Here is an 18,183-nt window from a genome sequence, read left to right on the forward strand (position 1 = left end):
TAAAATGGAGTATCAAAGGAACTCAGTTATTAGCGGATGCTAGCATTCTAGGAACTGACGTAGTTGATTGAAAGGCTTCAAGAGGGTTTTCCGAGTCCGCTTTTTGGTTTTTATCTCCCTCTCCAGGTTTACTTGACTGCCTTCGAGAAATTATCACCCGTCCAGTCTTCTGGTGGACCCCTTCAAACAATGCCAGCCCCTTTACTGGATCTACCTGGCGATAGATGGGAGCCGGGGGCTGCCGTACACCCCAGGAAAACCACCATTTATTTTTGCTGGAATCCCACTGGATAAGAGGCGTCAGGGCACAGATACGCTCCCACATATGGCGCATAAGTCTTCTTGTGATCTGGTGTGGCCGGCCTCGGACGTATTGCGCAAATGTGGGATCCTTCGTGGCGCCTTTGATAAGGAAGTCGGTACTAAGGTATCTTTGTTCGGAAGCACTAGTGGAATCCACTGAGGTGATCTGGCTGGGCCCTTTCCTCCGTACTGGTGGAGTCCAAGGTTCACTTCCTTCTACCAGGCGTTGTAGTGTTTCCCAATCGTGCTGCGGGAGGGGAGGAAAGGTTTTGTCAAGCACATGGGCGTACCACTTTTGGCGAATGTGTATTTTCCTTATATCTGCAAGCGGCCGCGCAAGAGCATTTAATTCAGGTATGCGAGGTTCCAGGTCAGTTGTCCTAACTGGCCTTTTAACCTTCTGGGCACCGATATTGCTATTCTCACTCTGGCTCTGCAACAATGCAAGAAGTAGGTCGGACGGCCTCCAGTGCTGTGAAAACGCAGTTTTGGACCCGGACCCGGACTGTAAAAACGGCCGCAGTAGTATTCGCTTCCTCCGTCCAATTCGGCCATAGGACATGAGTAAAACACGCTCAAGGGACTTTGTATATCCCTGGTTTGCGTGTTGTAAGAGTTTCATGTTTTTCTTGATGCGAGTATGCAACCGGGCAATTTTGGCAGCATTCATCGACTTCTGCTGCTCTGCCGAGGTGAATTTGCGGTATCTCGACGTGATATACTCGGCCATATATCTCTTCGCAACGGGATCGGGGAGGTAGCTCGCTTCCCTGAGCAGGGCTCGGTAATGGCTTTTCCATGCGATGGTGGTCGCCATGGCAGTTGACAGGCTCGACTGTACAGGTCAATCGATGTGTAGGCAGTAGATCCAGATACCACCACCCGGTATCCTGCACTCCGTATATGCGCTTCTCTTGCCTTCCCCTCGTCCGGCTGCGGTCTTTGCTGTCTTTGCTTCATGTTTCTTCCCCCCTGCATACAAAACGAAAAACGGCGAGGTTGAATACGCGCGCTTAGTCATCAAGCGCGCGCTTAGACGCGAAAGTGGGAAAAGCCGAAAAGGGAAAAGAAGGAAACGAAGAACATCCCGACGAGCCTCATCTTTTCTCTGCCAGCAGATTATTTCCGTGTCCCTGGATGGCCTGCCGACAAGCCTCCTGTATAATCTATCTTTACTCAGCAGCCTCCGCCTGTCTCGTCGACTTCAGCTTCGAGCGGGTGAAAGGGCGCGGGTAACGTGACCACGCGAACCACTCACAACTTTGCCAGGTCGCGACGCCAGCAAGAAAGCCGCAGTCTGTCGAGTTAAATCCATAGTCGGCTCAACGTTCTTGGTATGACTGCATACTGCTTTGTTTGGCTATATTCACCTCATTATGGACTACTGACTTCGATTAGAGTTAATTACGCCTATACCAAGACCGCATAGCTGCTTAACGGTTGATCCCGCCCTTCAAGGGATCCGGCCTCGGGCCCTTTGACTTGACTCTGGAATAACCACGGAGAGGCTGTTTCTATCCCGATGTCGTTCTCAAGGAACTCTCACGGTGGTCCGCCGAACGGTGCCTCATTTTCTCAATCTAGACATAATTCTTTCCATGCCTCGCAATCCCATGCGTCCACTCCAGCTGGGTCTCCTCCACCCAGGGCCTCTCAGCACTCCAACGTATCGACTAGCTTTTCTACCAACGGCATGAACAACTCAGTGTCCAGAGGCAGTTATGGTGGCTATAATGAAGGGAATGGGTACAGATCCATGCCTTATCAGGATGGATATAAACCACAGATTTACACCGTTCGTTCGGCCCCTTGAATTGCACCAGGCCAAGGTAAAGGCTGTTTAGTAAACTAACGTTATATCCTCTATATAGGCCGTTTATTCGAACGTCTCAGTGTACGAAATGGAAGTGAATGGGGTGGCTATGATGCGTCGGCGTTCGGATTCCTGGTTGAATGCTACTCAGATTCTCAAGGTAGCAGGCGTAGCGAAAGCACGCAGAACCAAGACCCTGGAGAAAGAGGTCGCGGCTGGTGAACACGAGAAGGTTCAAGGCGGGTATGGAAAGTACCAAGGCACATGGGTCAGTTATGAGCGTGGTCTAGAACTTTGCAGACGGTACCAGGTTGAAGATTTGCTACGGCCATTGCTGGAATATGATATGGGCCAAGACGGTGTCAGCGCAGCAGGACAGGGACAGCTGGACACACCTACAAAGGAACAAGCTCTGGCTGTACAGAGAAAGCGCTTTGCACAAGGGCTGGATGCTCATAGCGGCCCACAATCTGGGGGTACCTTTTTCCAAAGCATATCTCGGACCGCCGCAACTGCGGTAAACGCCATCAGCAAGGCTAGATTTGACACTTCTATCAGAGGGCCCGATGGACGACAGCCTAGTATGACAAGGAAGTCTTCCCAGATGAGCAGCCAGGATGCCCAGTACCAATCAGCCAGCCAGCAGAGCATTCAAACTGTTGTATCCGACAGTGGTTTCGGTAGTAACCTCCAGAACAGCCAACGCAGCTTTGCTGAGTATACTCATGATGAAAACCTAGAACCTCCCCGAAAACGGATGCGCTCGTCATCCACCGCGCAGCAAATGTCTTTTGCCAACAACACACAGCCCACAAGCTCCATGGCCGAACCGACACCTACTGAGCCTAACGATTCGTTCTATCCAGAAGAGTCCACCAACAATAGGATACCCGATGACCCAAGACATGGCATACCCGCACTTCCAGCAGCGACAACGCCCGAGAGATTCCAGAAAATGAAACTAATTATGACTTTGTTCTTGGATAAGCGCATGAAAGATTTTGAACATCACCCTGCGTTCCTCACACTCACAGCCGAAGACCTCGAAACACCTCTCGATGAATTCTTGAATAGCGCTTTGCACTGGGCTGCGATGCTGGCACGACTGCCATTGGTAAATGCCCTTATAGCCAAGGGTGTGAATATATTCCGATTGAATGCCGCTGGCGAGACTGCATTGCAGAAGGCCGTTGGGACAAGAAATAACCTTGACTATCGCAGCTTCTCCAAGCTATTAAACCTTCTTGGCTCAACCATAGAGATTATTGACTTACATGGACGCACAATTTTACATCACATATCCATGATGGCAGCGACTGGCGGTGGAGGCCATGTAGCTGCAAAACACTATCTCGAGTCCCTCTTGGAGTATATTGTGCGGCATGGCGGAACCACCAATGGTGCAAGTGGATTCTCAGAATCGCCCAAGTTTGAAATCATTGGTCTAGGCAGGTTCATGTCAGAGATGGTGAATATTCAGGATGACCAAGGTGATACTGCGCTCAACTTGGCAGGAAGAGCTAGGACTGTTCTTGTTCCCCAACTTCTTGAAGTTGGAGCAGACCCTGATATTCCGAACAATACCGGCCTTCGCCCTGCAGATTACGGTGTGGGTGTGGATATGGTCAATGGAAATAGTCAGGGTCTCCAGATTGGCAGTGGAGGTGATGCACACATGAGCCAATTAGCAAGAACAAAGAAGGAGATTCTTGAATGTACGCCCCCTTTTCTTCTCCTACCCTTTCTAACCCTTTCCTTGGCAGTGGGATATCATTTCACTAACGTCTGCAAAAGCAACTGTTTCTCAAATAAGCACAGCTATTGAGGCTTCAATAAGTTCCTTTGATAAAGAGTTGGCCAGCAGTTTCAGTGAGAAACAACAAGAGTTCAACGAGTGGCACGCTAAGATCAGGGAAAGTGCCAAGGCTCGTCAGATAGAGCAGAATCGTCTTGACGAAATGAAGAAGAAGACGCGAGAACGGATAGAGCTACAGAGGCAAATTAAAAATCTCACAGTGTCCTCAGAAGCTCTTGTGGAACAGCTTCGCCAGTCAAAGAATGGCGACAGGGCCAGTGAGACTCTGGCGGGCAAAGATCGAGTCAAGTTCGACAAGCGAAAGATTGATGAGCTCTTCCCTGACGGAGCCCGCATGAGAGCCAACACTGTTGGACAAGGGAGGTTCATATTCTCTCTACCGCGTCTAGAGCAATTGAAGACACGCTTGAAATGCTGCAAGGAGCAGACGGCCTCGATACTCGCTGAAGTCGAGAAACTCAAGACGAAGAACGTTGTCCTGGGTGAGAACTATAGGCGCATGGTGATGGCCTGTACAGGGTGGTCGGCTGAAGATGTCGATAACGCAGCTGATGGCTTGACGGACTGCATTAAAGATTTAAACAAGAATCCAGTACCACAAGATCAAGCCATTGAGATTCTGATGAAAGACAGAGGCCAAGATTGGTGATCGTGGGCCATCTCTTGGTTCCTCGTCTTTGTTTATATTTTTTTCTCCTCTACCGTCTTGACTGAACGAATATCACGACCTTGCTAAATGCTTGTTCTTGTTTTTATCGTTGATCTCATTTTTTGCGTCACTACTACCCACTGTTATACCTACGTTCATGATACTGTATTTGAGACGGCGGGCGCGGTGCGTGGGTTTATTTCCTGGCTTATCGTGTGAAATGCCTGGCATATCTCGCCTATTTGGCTTAGCCTATGTTAATAGCAGTACCTACGGAATGCTGAATATTTGACTCTATCCGGTTCATACTCCCACAGGCAATCTACATCCCTATAACCCCAGGTCACCTTCCCAGAAAGGCAAGACCACGGGCTTTCCCCATTTGGAAGAAAAGAAAGTGCGGCTGAAAAGCTTGGCATAACGGAAATCGGCCCCACGTGATTACTAAAAGTAGACTAGCGTCTTCCCCCACCGGAAATTAAAGTCACGGGACTCAGGTATGCAACATATAACTACCTCGCAACTTCAACGACGCGGGCTGCAATCCTTCGTATTAACAAGTCTCTCTCTGTGCTGTGTATCTTTACGGACAGCTGTACTCTGTAGAGATCTCTATTCACTCCCTAGAACACTCATTCTTCCTTGTCCCTGTGATATAACTACAACAACATGTCCGGATACTACGGAGGCCCCCCTCAGGGCGGCGGCTATGACAACTACGGCCAACAGCAAGGTCAGTATTATCAAGGCCAGGGCCAATACCAGCAGCCCCCGCAGCAACAATCGTATGGAGGCCAGCATCAGGGGCCTCCCCAGCAAGGTGGCTACTATGACCAAGGCTTCCCTCAACAGCAGGTAATTAAGTCATTGTTTATACCCAACCACTGCTATAAATGGCTAGAGAATCAGTTGCTAAATGAGGCTCTTTTATAGCAGCAATATGGCTATAATGCCCATCAGCAGTATGACAACGGAGGTCAGCACCAGTATGGCGGTGGGTACCCTCCCGCCGGCCAGCAGCAGCATCAAGGTGAGAGCAATGCATACTACGGCGGCGGTCCGCCTCAGCATGGCGGAATGCAAGGGGCTCCCGCTTACCCCCAGGGTCCAGGTGGGCCAGCAGGTCCAGGCGGCCCTGAAGGTGAACGAGGCCTGGGAAGTACGCTGGTCGGAGCTGCTGGAGGTGGATTTATGGGTCACAAGCTTGGCGGGGGGGCGTTGGGCACCATCGGTGGCGCTGTTATCGGCGCTGTTGGAGCTAACGTCGCTGGCCATGCCATTAAGGAGTAAGCCATTTCCCTTTATTTACTAGATAAAATATATTCGGTGCCTAGTGTGCCAGAATTTTTCCCTCCTTTTCTTTTGTTTTCATCGAGCCATTGCGCTTCCAGAATGCCACAACGATCAGTGTGCTGACCTTCAAATAGCCATAAGAAGAAACACAAAGGAGACAAGAAGCACAAAAAGGACAAGAAACACAAAAAAGAAAAGAAGAGAGGCCACGGATCCTCGTCCTCGTCCTCGTCCTCTGATAGCAGCGACAGCGACTAGGGAAGAAACTGATGGTAGCTGGCTAGCATAAGAGTCTTCATCCTAAGATGTCGCGACGTCTGCCCTAAGCCCTTCACCACGCGGCCCCTCGTGTTTATTGATGTACATATTGTTATGATTAATGATCGTTACTGTTATCGCGTATACGATCCGTTTCTTCCTCCTGTGCTGCTCCCCTTCCTCCTTCGTGTTTATGTTCACTTGTGTTGCCATTCTCAAGCTCACACTACCACTATAGCAGCATACGTGACGTGGAATGACTCAGCTAACCATCGTGTTTCATATCTCTGATACCATTTACCCCCCCAGCAGTTTCTATTTACAGCTTCCGGCTGGGTCATCCGTTTCAGTGGAGGGAACGCCAAAGATCCCTTCTGTGCTACTCCGTACCCTTGGCGGAATAGCCCTTGGGGTGATGATTCTTCCCACCGCCCTCAATTCTAGCTTGGCCCTTGGCCCCTTGAGGCCCGGAAGCCCTCTCATTGGCAGGCCAACAAAGCTGTCGTTTTCGCGCCCATTCTTACGCTGAGAAGCGGTTACACCGCCAGGACAAACCTCAGGCCAACGTGGTTTAAGGAGTACAGCTTTCTCAGCTTCGGGAGCCCCTTAGGCTGCTCAGGAACGATTGTCTCTCCTTCCCTGAGTCATGGGTCCCTGTCGCGCTTGTACTACCGATTCTCGCCCAATATCTAGCCACCGAACCTGTCAGTTTTTTCCTTCCGAACCACGCACCCAACCCACATCGTGGGGTTGGAAGCAGAGGCTAGGCACCTCTAATCTTAAATCGACGGTGGTGGCTTATCCGCGCGTTCTCGCCCAGCGCTTGGCGGGTGTTGATCTGCTTATCAGTTGGGCTGAGATCTCATCTTCCAGCTCCCGGCGTTAGTAATCAAGTCCTAGTCGGATCTGATCCATATCACTGCCCGCTTGCCATATTCCGGGAGTTGGTTATGGACTCGGGAGCCAAGACGAACCTTAACTATACCCTTTGTCAATTCTTTGCAGTTACTTGCAACCAAAGATGCTTTGAAATCAGCGTCATAGACGTGACGCACGTCTTCCTCCTCTGTGCTTGTTTGTGACAGAGGACAGCTTCAGCCTACCTCCTGTCTATCAGTTTCTGCGCTCTGCTGAACCTGGGCTAGCTATCAGTCATCGTATTTTCATTCAGCCACATGGTAGACAGAACGCTCCCAGCGCGGTGGAAGCCCGAGAATGCCTATCACGCTGCAGCCCCTTGACCCGCGTGGCTTCGACTCAAGCACTTCTTGGCCCATCCAGGAGCGATTTCAGTTGGTCCGCCCTTCCGCTCCGTTGGCTCGTCCTTGTTCTTTCCGTTTGGAGAATTGGCGGGTTTCAGATTCGATTGCCTAAGCCCGGGAAGGAGCTTCTTCCTTCTTCGTCGTCAAAGCATGGGATGAACCTTTTCGGAACTGGCTCTCTTGAGTATGCCAATATTGATATATATATATATATATAAGTGGAGCCCCTTGGTGTCTTGGTTAATGGGGAGATTCTCCTTGGAAAATAGAATGTATCAGACTGCCTGCTACAGACTGAGCACTGCTGGCCAAGTACTTAGAACCCCAGTTCTCTTTCTTCATTAAGGAGACAATCCCTTTTTATATCATTATTTATATCAATATGTCAAAGACAACAGAACAATCCGTGAGATTTGACACCGCTTCTACTCCGGTGGAGGTTACTGTCCATCCAGTCCCAGCCAAGATAAACGAGAAGACTTTCGATGATGATGTTGAACGAGCTCTACGGTCCTCAGCTCCCAGAGTGCGCCCTGGACCGATCCCGTCCGGGAACTCGTCCTTGACTATGATCACTGGCTGGGCGGATGACATTGAGGGTTCATCGACATCAGGGGGAGGAATAGTACAACATTTCATGAGAGATATAAATAAAGTTGGCACCGAGATACTATTGATAACATGTGCGTTTATCTCTGGCGTTATTGATAGTGCCGCCTTTAATGCCTGGGGCAGTTTTGCAAACATGCAGACAGGTAAACTCTTGCCCCTTTTGACTTATTTCTAGGTAATAATCATGCTGACTGGTTGAATCTAGGGAATGTTGTGTTCCTTGCTTTAGGCGTCTCTGGTCAACCGCCCACACCCCCAAACAGATGGGCCAAATCCCTGATTGCCATCGGATCCTTTGCCATCGGAGTCCTTTTCTTTAGATATGCTTCTACCATTCTACGGCCGCTTCGACGATCAACACTAGTGGCGTCATTTGCCCTTCAGACCACTGCAATCCTCGTCTCCAGCATCCTTGTAGAGACAGGTGTAGTGGACTCAAGTATCGAAGTTTCCACCCGCGGAGTCCACTGGATCCAGGTATTACCCATCAGCATACTAGCCTTCCAGGCTGCCGGCCAGATAGTTACTTCACGATTGCTCGGTATCGACGAGATACCAACTGTTGTCCTGACGACACTCCTCTGCGACTTACTCATGGATAAGAAGCTATTTAGCTTGCGCCCACGATGGAAACTAACAGACTTCCGCACCAGGCGCCTATTGACCTTGCTAGCTGCCTTCTCTGGTGCCATGCTTTCAGGCGGCCTGTCGAAAGTAAGCGGCTTGTCGGCTTCGTTGTGGCTAGCTGCCGGGATAAAGGCAGCAGTAACCCTGTGCTTTATCCTATGGCGGGGAGAAAAGGACGAGAACTTTGGCGATAATTGACCATTTGGGTTTTTGGATATTAAAATTGGGATTCTTTCTTGATACGAGCTTTTTTTTTATAGCCAGGCTATATTTTAGTTATGACAGTATGGCTTCCAATTCACAGACTATTGATGGCGGTACTCGTGTTTTGTAATATCTTGATCCTCTGTGGCCCAAGTATATAACTACATAGCCAAGACGGCTCTCCGCACTTTTCATCGGCGGATCGGTCACCTTAACTAACCACGGATGGATAGAGAGGCTGATCGGACGGCGTAAACAGCGTCCGATAGTGCCATATAAGCGACTCTCCCGCCTACAATCCCTTGACTGAAAGCTGTTGTATCGGTTCCGACTTCTCCCGACACGCCGAGAATACGCAAAGATTACTATATCCGGTAATGGTTGCGAGGCATTCTATGTATATACGTGAGCGCAGCAGGAGAGAAGGATTTTCTCATCATGTTTGTGACAACTGTACGGCGCCATTGCAGGCATTTCTCTTCATTGAAAGGTCGGTTGATACATAACCATGAAGTCTACTATACGGCCGTTCATAAAGGCACAAGGCTAGTACCCCCCTTTCTCGAAAATTGGCCAAGACGTCGAAGTCGTCTTGAGATTTGTTTTTAGCCCTACTGACGGCTCGAGGTGATGATATATAGCCCTCTCTAGATATACCGGGCGTCAACTCGTCTTTCAATCTCAATGTGTTTCCCCCGTGGTCGTGAAGGTCAGGAGGGCCTCTACAACGCCAACTACCACCGGCGGACGGACAAATGAAACCACCCCAAGGGCTATGCTAGCCCGCCCTAAGAGGCTGGAAGTCCCTCTACCCAGCCAGGGAGAAGAACCTATACCTCTCAGGCATATACTGTGCGCATTAAACCACTCCCCACACCCATACACGTACACACACAGCTAACATAACACACCCAGAACCAAGTTCGACCAAGTGGCCAACTGGGCCCGTCAAGGCTCCTTATGGCCACTGACCTTCGGCCTCGCATGCTGCGGCGTAGAAATGATGGCCGTCTCCATGCCCCGCTACGACCTAGATCGTATGGGTATAATTTACCGTGCCTCGCCACGCCAGGCAGATGTGCTTATTGTTTCGGGCACGGTGACCAACAAGATGGGTCCGGCCCTGAGACTGCTGTACGACCAGATGCCGGACCCGAAGTGGGTGATTAGTATGGGCAGCTGCGCGAATGGGGGAGGGTATTATCATTATAGCTATAGTGTGGTTCGAGGGGTGGATAGGTTAGTTCCTGTGGATGTGTATGTGCCTGGGTGTCCGCCGACGGCAGAAGCGTTTCTGTATGGGATTTTGCAGCTGAAGAAGAAGATTGCGAGACAGAGGACGACGAGGATGTGGTATAGAAAGTGACGGGGGAGGTAGTTATGTTATGTCGTTTTTGGTCTCTTTTTTGTTTTTGATTCATGTATGTCTGTTTGTCTAGATCTATGTTTTGGTGTAGTTAATTGCCGCTGACTTCCTTCAGCAGGGTATCAAGTCTGCTCCATCCTTCGGTGCCGTCCCAGAATGCCTTGCCCTTACCTAGTATCCCTCTAACGGCGCTGCGGGATTTGAATCTCCAGTCCTTAGCGACGAGTTCGGGTTCGTCTGCCTTTGACCCGTCCTCGGTTTCCTTGTCCATTCCGCCGTAAACGGCATACCCTTTTCGAACGAGCGTTTCAGTAGCTTTGACGATATCGTTCCATTTATCCTCTTCGCCCATCTGGTATGCTCCCTGTGCACAGGAGGCGGTGGTAGCGCGCCATGCCTTTTCATGAGCAGCCAGAGCCTGGGAAGGTCGACCACGCCATTTCTCGAGGTCAGCGACTAGAAGCCATAGTTCGGGAGAGTGGGTGATGAGGGGTATTATGTTCTCGTCGAATAGTCGGAGTAGCTTTGCGTGTATGGAGCCTGGTCTAATAGCCGCTGGATCATAGGCGATGGATATACTGCTTCCTTCTCGCGGGGTGGTCAGAGTCTTGACCAGAGCCGTTAGGACAGGGATATCTAGGCATTTCTCGCCGTCCTTTTCACCACGGAGCTCAATCAGGCGTGTTTGAGCAAGGAGTACGTCGCGGAACGGAGTGGATGGAGGGGGTATTGAGGCGCCAACCGTGAGAATGTTATCCCATATTCGGTGGTCGGTATGTTTGAATCTAGCTGCCCTGTGAAGTGCGGCCAGAGCATCCCGCTTCTGTTTGTATATATCTAATTCTTCATGACTTTCCTGCTCATCTTCCTCTTCGTCATCTAGTGGTTTGGGACGAGGGATATCCCGTAGTGCCGAGGCGGTTGATGTTCGGGGCGGTGCGTTCAACAGCGCCACGGCAAGGTTACTCCAAGCCTCTGCATCCGTCTCCTCCAGCTGAACTGTCCTTGTGAACGAATCAATTGCATCTTCCCACTTCTCGAGCTCGAGCTGGATACACCCAATAGCAAACCAGGATGCATGGTTGAGCCTGGTCACCGCCAGACTGAGCTTGTACGCTTTTTCCGCCTTGACTAGGTTCGGTGGCTTTTCCTGCATGTACAGTCTAGCCAGCGAGCGTTGGGCGCGTGCATACCGCTTATTGGATACTGTCCAGGCTCGCTCGTACATCGCTGCATCACGGTCGATGTCTCCGAGTATGCAGAACAGTCGTGGTGCGTCTGGCGGTAACGTAGATAGCTCCGCACCTTGCCATGTGTCGTCGTCCCCTGTGGAATCCGGGTTGGTGCGTTGGTAAAGCTGTTTCCTGACCATGAGTTTGGCAGTTTCTTCTCTGTCAGTCGCGGCATAGCAGAGCGCGGCTTCAGCCCACATTTGTAGGCGTTCGTAGATATCTAACGCTGTGCGAAGGGCGCCGAGACCGACCCATCGCTGCGCCAGTTCGGACTCGAGGTTCCAGCGGGTAGAAAAGTTGAGGAGCCAGATATATTGCAGTCTTTCGGCTGCGGGGGCAGACTCAGACGCCTCCGGTCGAGGTAAGAAGGTGGTTGGCTGCTGCGTGGATGGTTCTGCAGTTTCTCCTGATAAGGCGGGAGTAGGGGTATCACTTGCTGTGTCGGCGATGACTTGGTCGACTAGCGCCTGGAGCTGAAGTACAGAACGCTCAACGGTCCGGGTACGATACCCTTCTATCCTGGACCGAACGAGTAGAGCCTGCGAGTAGACCTGCCAGTTTGAACTGCCGCCTTCTAGAACTCGTACGGCATAGGGGATGGTTTCTTCACGAGTCAGGCCGTCTTCAGGGGAAGTGTTTGTGATTGCGGACGCGAGGGAGAGCAAGATGATGGAGTCCAGAGGGTTGAGGCGAGGTTGGTTTGCGGCGTCTAGCGAGGCCAGGCTGGCCGGTAGGTTGGAGCTATCTCTAACGTCCACGGAGGCAGTGGTATCTTGCTTAAACGCAATGGACTCCAGAAGCGTATCGTCGTTGAGCTCAAGGTTCTTCGGCTCAACAGCTTCACCACCTTTTGCCTTCTCAGTCTCGCTTGAATCGCGCGTATCAGTGTCCTTGCTTCTGGCCAAAACAACTAGCTGACTTATATCCCTGTCCTGGAACTTGGTGCGACGGCCTAACTTGCCCGTCAACGCGAATTCAAACCCGTTCACACCCGCGGCGCGTAAGAGGTCTTCTCTCGCTTTCCCATCGAGCCCGTGGTGGGTATACATCACTGCGCGCTCAAGCATGAACCGCACTTTCTCGCCCACACTCACATCCGCATTCCCAGCAGGTCCGTCCAGCACTATCCTTGCAACCCGTTCAATGTCGGCACTTATATCAGCCCACAACCCATCAGCGTTTTCGCCCAGCATCTTCTGATGCATGAAGTTCACTCGCATGCGCCCCGTGAGACCCAATATGTCGTCTCCATGCTCTATCTGTTCAGGCACAATAGCCGAATGATTGAATATCGATTTTGCAAGGACGAACAGCTCCACGACCGGAATGCGCTTGTATACCGCTTCTCCGTCCACCGAGAGCTCGCGAATCATGCCCTCCCGTAACGCACTGGCCGAGCCTAGCTTGGGTAGAATGTTAATTCCCGCCCCGCCATTCAGTGGTGGACCCGTGACATTTGATTGTAGGAACGCATATAGCGCTGCGTAGGCTGTGTAAAGTGCTCTCGACCTGCTTGCGGGGTCATTGACTAGGGCTGAGATGCGGTCTGATACCAGCTTCGCGAACGAGGTGTCGTCGGCTACAGACTTGGCCTGTTCACCCGGTGCGTCATGGCATGTTATACTCTGCGCGAACGGGTGGGAGAGAATGGCTATGCAGTCTTGCTCCGTGGGATGCAGGGAGTCGTAGGCGGCTCGCGGGGCATTTTCAGCGCGGGGTGAGAAGAGGGTATCGTATGTTGCCGGTAGGGAGGGCGCCATAGTGCTTAGTTCAAGGAGCTAAGCTGGCTGTATATTTATATGGCTGTTATTCCATGAGCATGTGTGCGTGTGTGCGTGTATGTTTCTGTGAATTCTGTGGTGATGTTGATGCGCTCGAGGAGAGATGAAAATTTAGAGTTTTAGGGTTTTCAGTTGAGCCCCACTGATTGATAAGATTGATAGCGAACTACATAAGAACATCAAGTGTAGAATCAGGTAGAATGAAAACAACAATCAAGTGCATTCTCTGTAAAGACTATCTATCTCTATCCACTCGGTCGTCTATCTCAGTTGTCTATCTCTATCCTCTAGAGTCCAATCTAGTCAGTCATCACCCCACCCACGAGACAAGAAAGGTAGGAAAATAGAAGATTGCAAGTAGGAAAAGAAAGAGATAAAATGAAATATGAAATTGTTCGTTTAATTTTCTTCTATGAAGAGGAAGTTTGAAGTAATCAAAGAAAAAAAAGAATTAATCTCATCAGTCAAAGAAAAAGGAGACATCAAAAGAGAAAACATGAAATAGAATCCCATCCGCATCCATCCAATGACGCCGGGTAAAAGAGCAAGTTTTTTCAAAGAGCAAGAAAGTGACGATCGATTAGTGCGGAGGGAAAAAGGGGTGGGACATGATGCAAGCATTAAACCGTGACATGAGGAAGGAGAAAAAGAAAATCAAAGTCAATCATCGACATGAAGAGAAGAGGAAAAAAAAAAGACTTTTTCTATCACGCTCCTTTCTTTTTTTGGGTGTGTGGGTGTGTGTAGAGTATCGCCTCCGACCGTCTATGATATGCAGGAAACAATAGAGATGGAACTTTTCTTTACTCGTCGTCCTCGTCGCTGAAGACCTCCTCGCCTCTCTTGCGGCGGGCCATGCGGTCCTTCTTCTTCTTGCGGAGTTCAGAGGAAGTGAGCTTCTTAGCCTTCTTGGTGGCGGCAATCTTGTTGCCCATGGCGTCGAACTTCTCTTCCTCGTCGTCACCCTTGTCGGTGAGACGGGGGCCGGAACCCTGACCCTGAACCCAGTTGTGGCCGGAGGGGGTCATCTTGCCGTCGACGACGGCCCAGACTTCGTTGGTGAGGTTCTCAGTGAATTCCTTGGAGTGGGTGATGATGATGACACCACCTTCGAAGGACTTGAGGGCCTTGGAGAGGGCACCGAGAGAGTCACGGTCAAGGTAGTTGGTTGGCTCGTCGAGGACGATCAAGTGAGGACGCTGCCAGGAGCAGGCAGCGAGGACGACCTTGACACGCTGACCGCCAGAGAGACCGCGCATGCGCGAGTGGGAGACGAGTTCGGCGTCGAGGCCGAAGAAGCTGCAGTGGGTCTCGATCTCCTTGCGGACGAGGGGGCGGAACTGACCGGAGGCGAGGGCCTCCTTCTGGTCGACTTCGGCGACCATCTTGGCGTGGGATGCGAGGATCTCGTTACGGGGGATCCAGGCGTTGTCAGCGGTCATCATGGGAGTCCACTTCTCGTTCTTCATGCCGACGTTCTCACCGAGGGTGAAGGAGCACTCGTACTCGTAGGAGTTCTTGAACTTGCGGCGGGAGTGGATGCCGATGACACGACGCTGGGTGCCGTCGATGCGGTAGATCTTGTCCATGGCCTTCTCGTCCTCGTCGGTGACGATCTTGTTGGCGCGGTCCATGGTTTCGCGATCCTCACCGGTGGCGAAACGCCACTGGATGTACTCGGAGGGGGTCTTGTCGAGGTGGTTATCGATGTGGGCGAAGGCATGCTGCTTGATGTAGGCGATACGGATGTTCTCGTGCTGGTAGACCTCACCGGTGGTGGGGATGAGCTCACCGGTCAGGACGTTGACGAGAGTAGACTTGCCGGCACCGTTGGGGCCGATGACGGCGATACGGGAGCCGAGCGAGCACTGGAAGGTGATGTCGCTGATCTGGGGCTTGGAGGTGCCTGGGTACTGGAAGGACATCTTGTTGACACGGACGATGGCCTTGGCCTTGGTCTTGACACCCTCGAGGAAGCCAGGCTCGGGGAACTTGAACTCCATCTCGGAGGCTCCGAGCTCGAAGTAGGAGCGGGCCGAGGGGACACGCTTGACGAGGGCGGTGAGGTCACCACGGTAGCGGCGGAGCTTGAAGCGGTCGTAGAGGATGACGTGCTGGATGACATTGTTGAGGAACTTGGAGTCGTGAGAGACGATGATGGATGTGCAGGGGGAGTTGACGAGGTACTGCTCGAGCCAGGCGACGTTCTTGACGTCAAGATGGTTGGTGGGTTCGTCGAGCAGGAGGATGTCTGGCTTCTCAAAGACGGCACGAGCGAGGGCGAGCTTCATCTTCCAACCACCAGAGAGAGAGGTGATGGGGCTCTCGAGCTGCTCACGGACGAAGCCGAACTCGACGAGCTGTTCCTGGATGGCGGAGAGCTCGGTGGTGATGCCGACATCGCGGAGCTTCTTCTCGGTCCAGCCGATGACGGTCTGCTCGGTATCGGCGGCGTCGAGGTCGTGCTCGACGAAGACGGTCTTGACCTCGTCCTTCTTGGGGAAGCCCTCGACCTGCTCGTTGTTGATGGCACGCATGAGGGTGGACTTGCCAGAGCCGTTGGGGCCCAGGAGACCGTAGCGCTGGCCGCGCTTAAGACGGAGGTGGGTCTGGTTGAGAAGGATCTTGGCTCCGTAGGCGAGGTTGAAGGTGCAGTTGCAGAGATCCTCACCTTCTTCCTCATCGGGCTCGACCTCAGCCTCGGCAGCGGCGGCGGGAGAGGCACGCTTGCGGAGGTTGTCGGCCATGGAGCGGGCCTCTTCCTCACCGACGATGACGGTCAGGTAGGCGAGGATGTTCTCAGTCCAGTCGGCCACGTCGACGACCTTTTCATCGATGAGCTGGCCGGCAATGGCGGCGATGTACTCGATGGTGGCAGCAGCAGGCTCGATCTGGGCCTTGTACTTGGGCTCGAGCAGCTCGCGGAGGATGGCGGCGACGGTCTCGATGTCACCGGCCTTGGAGACCTCGGGGATCTTGCCATCGACGACGGCACCGACACGGATCAAGGTGTCAAGACCCTGCTTGGTCTTCTCACGGGCCTCGGGATCGGCGAGGGTGTCGTAGTTCTTGTTGAGGGCGGGCATGAGTTTTGGCAAGAAAGCAGCGACGATCTGGGGGTCCTCGACGAGCTTGCACATGTTGTCGACGATGACGGCAGATTTACGCTTGATGGCGGTCTCACGCTCGGCCAGACCACGGTCGAGCAAGGGGACCATGATGGCCAGGGTAGGCTCGTGGACGTCGGTGACGAAGGTGGTAGCACCGAGCAGGTGAACGGTCTCGGGGACGTTCTCCGGCTTGGCGATACACTTGATGAGCTCAGGGATGAAGCGCTCGATATCCTTGTTGGAGATGAGGGCGCAGACCTTCTCCATGGTGGCGTAAGCGGCCTTCTTGACCTCGGGCTTGGTGTCCCACATGGACTCTGAGACGACGGGAATGAGGTCGGGGACACGGGTGGCGAGCTGGGTGGGAGCAGACTCGACGAGGGCCTCGATACAGGCGAGGCCGGTCATCTTCTCGGCCCACTTCTGGGCGGTCAGGATGGACTTGACGATGGCGGGCAGGGCAGCCTTGACGGCGTTGGCGTTGATGGACTTGACGATGGCGAGAGCGGCCTGCTGGGCCAGCTCCTTGACGGAGTTCATCTTGTCGCTGACGGCCGCGAGGGTGGGCCCCAGCAGGGCGAGGATGTAGGGCTCCATGGCCGGGGAGACGGAGGAGTGCTGTGCGATGGCGAGGATGGCGTCCAGCGCCTTTTCACGGGCCTGGGTATCTTTCTTGTTCCCGAGCTGCTTCTTCAAGCTCTCGACGGCCCTACTCTTTGTCAGTACTGAGTCTATGACCTGTGGTTTGAGTGAACATACCTAGCTGGGACGACATGCTCCTCGGTAGGCCCGTTGAGGAGAGAGGCGATGTTGGCGGCAGCGGCCTTGGCCTCGTCGGCGGACTTGGAGAGCGAGAGGCTCTTGAGCAGCTCGTCGAGGACGGCGACCGACTTGGCGGCCTCTTTGGCCGACTGAGCGGGCGTCGAGTCTGCAACGGCGACTGCAGGCATGGTGGACGCTGAAGCTGAAGCTGAAGCTGGTGGTGGTGGTGGTGGTGGTGGTGGTTGTGAAGTGGGAGTCGGGGACGACGTGGTGATGACCAGGTCCCGGCAGCTGAGACGGCTGCACAGTCTATACACGGGATAGACGGAGATGTGAATCTAGAGTGTATCTAGAGATGATTCTAGAGTAGACAGAAGAGAGTAGAGAGGAGAGTAGAGGGTAAAGAGAGTGAAGTTGTGAAGTTGTGATGTCGAAGGTGAAGTCGAGGTCGAAGTCGCTTTTTAACTGCAGAAAAAAAGACGAAGAAGAAAAAATTTTCACCCTCGGCGGCTGCTTATGTCAGCTGTTGAAATTTTCACAGGGCGAGCAGCTTTAAGGTTTTACGCCGGGCGATGGGCGTTGCTGGAGCTCTGATTGGCTGAGAGGGAGATTAGTCATGTATTGATACAGGGAGTGACAAGGCGGTACCAGAAGTGACCGAGAGTGACCCCGCGGCAGAAAACTCACCGCCCGCCGCACCGCAAAGAGGGGTCCTTGCCTCTTTAAGAAAGTGACTAAGCAGTGACTAAGCAAGGAAGTTACCCCAGATGCCAAGATAGACTAAACCAGAAGAGGAAGGCCATCTCGTGCCGCTTTTTAGACTCGAAGACGAAGAAGAAGAAGTAGAAGAAAGTAGATGAAAGTCACTAGAAGTAACTGAAAGTAGAGGAGAAGTAGAGGAGACAGAAGGAAAAAAGGACGATCAGGAGAAGAAGCTAGTGAGTGGCGGTGAAGAAGGATGTCTTGGGAGAGATAGAGATAGAGAGAGAGATAGAGGTAGAGATAGGAGTGGGTGAGTGGGTGGGTGAGAGTGAGTGGACAGTGAGAGTGTTGGGTGAGTGAATAGGGGATGGAGATAGATGGTGATAAGTGATA

At 52.3% G+C, this 18,183-nt stretch overlaps 6 protein-coding genes across 6 annotated transcripts; 3 read left to right on the forward strand and 3 right to left on the reverse strand.

The window, feature by feature from the left end:
• Nucleotides 1-22: 22 nt before the first annotated feature.
• On the reverse strand, nt 23-1,120 carry TRV_05019 (uncharacterized protein; the record flags this gene model as incomplete). Its single annotated transcript, XM_003020835.1, has 1 exon — nt 23-1,120. The coding sequence occupies one exon, from the start codon at nt 1,118-1,120 to the stop codon at nt 23-25; it is 1,098 nt and encodes a 365-aa protein (XP_003020881.1).
• A 1,084-nt stretch (nt 1,121-2,204) lies between these two features.
• Nucleotides 2,205-4,581, forward strand: TRV_05020 (uncharacterized protein; the record flags this gene model as incomplete). The annotated part of the gene is made up of 2 exons (XM_003020836.1): nt 2,205-3,831; nt 3,935-4,581. The coding sequence occupies 2 exons, from the start codon at nt 2,205-2,207 to the stop codon at nt 4,579-4,581; spliced, it is 2,274 nt and encodes a 757-aa protein (XP_003020882.1).
• A 669-nt stretch (nt 4,582-5,250) lies between these two features.
• On the forward strand, nt 5,251-6,132 carry TRV_05021 (glutamine-serine rich protein MS8, putative; the record flags this gene model as incomplete). The annotated part of the gene is made up of 3 exons (XM_003020837.1): nt 5,251-5,436; nt 5,515-5,867; nt 6,009-6,132. The coding sequence occupies 3 exons, from the start codon at nt 5,251-5,253 to the stop codon at nt 6,130-6,132; spliced, it is 663 nt and encodes a 220-aa protein (XP_003020883.1).
• Nucleotides 6,133-7,776: 1,644 nt separating this feature from the next.
• TRV_05022 (uncharacterized protein) lies at nt 7,777-8,831 on the forward strand (the record flags this gene model as incomplete). Its single annotated transcript, XM_003020838.1, has 2 exons — nt 7,777-8,149; nt 8,182-8,831. The coding sequence occupies 2 exons, from the start codon at nt 7,777-7,779 to the stop codon at nt 8,829-8,831; spliced, it is 1,023 nt and encodes a 340-aa protein (XP_003020884.1).
• A 1,463-nt stretch (nt 8,832-10,294) lies between these two features.
• TRV_05023 (uncharacterized protein) lies at nt 10,295-13,195 on the reverse strand (the record flags this gene model as incomplete). Its single annotated transcript, XM_003020839.1, has 1 exon — nt 10,295-13,195. One exon carries the CDS (start codon nt 13,193-13,195, stop codon nt 10,295-10,297), a length of 2,901 nt encoding a protein of 966 aa, XP_003020885.1.
• Nucleotides 13,196-14,019: 824 nt separating this feature from the next.
• On the reverse strand, nt 14,020-17,426 carry TRV_05024 (uncharacterized protein; the record flags this gene model as incomplete). The annotated part of the gene is made up of 2 exons (XM_003020840.1): nt 14,020-17,035; nt 17,086-17,426. Coding segments are annotated over 2 exons (3,357 nt in total), but the record flags the coding sequence as incomplete, so codon positions are not given.
• Nucleotides 17,427-18,183: the final 757 nt, after the last annotated feature.

Source organism: Trichophyton verrucosum, assembly GCF_000151505.1.
Source record: "Trichophyton verrucosum HKI 0517 chromosome Unknown contig00380_1.f1.exp, whole genome shotgun sequence".
Classification (NCBI taxonomy): Eukaryota; Fungi; Ascomycota; class Eurotiomycetes; order Onygenales; family Arthrodermataceae; genus Trichophyton; species Trichophyton verrucosum.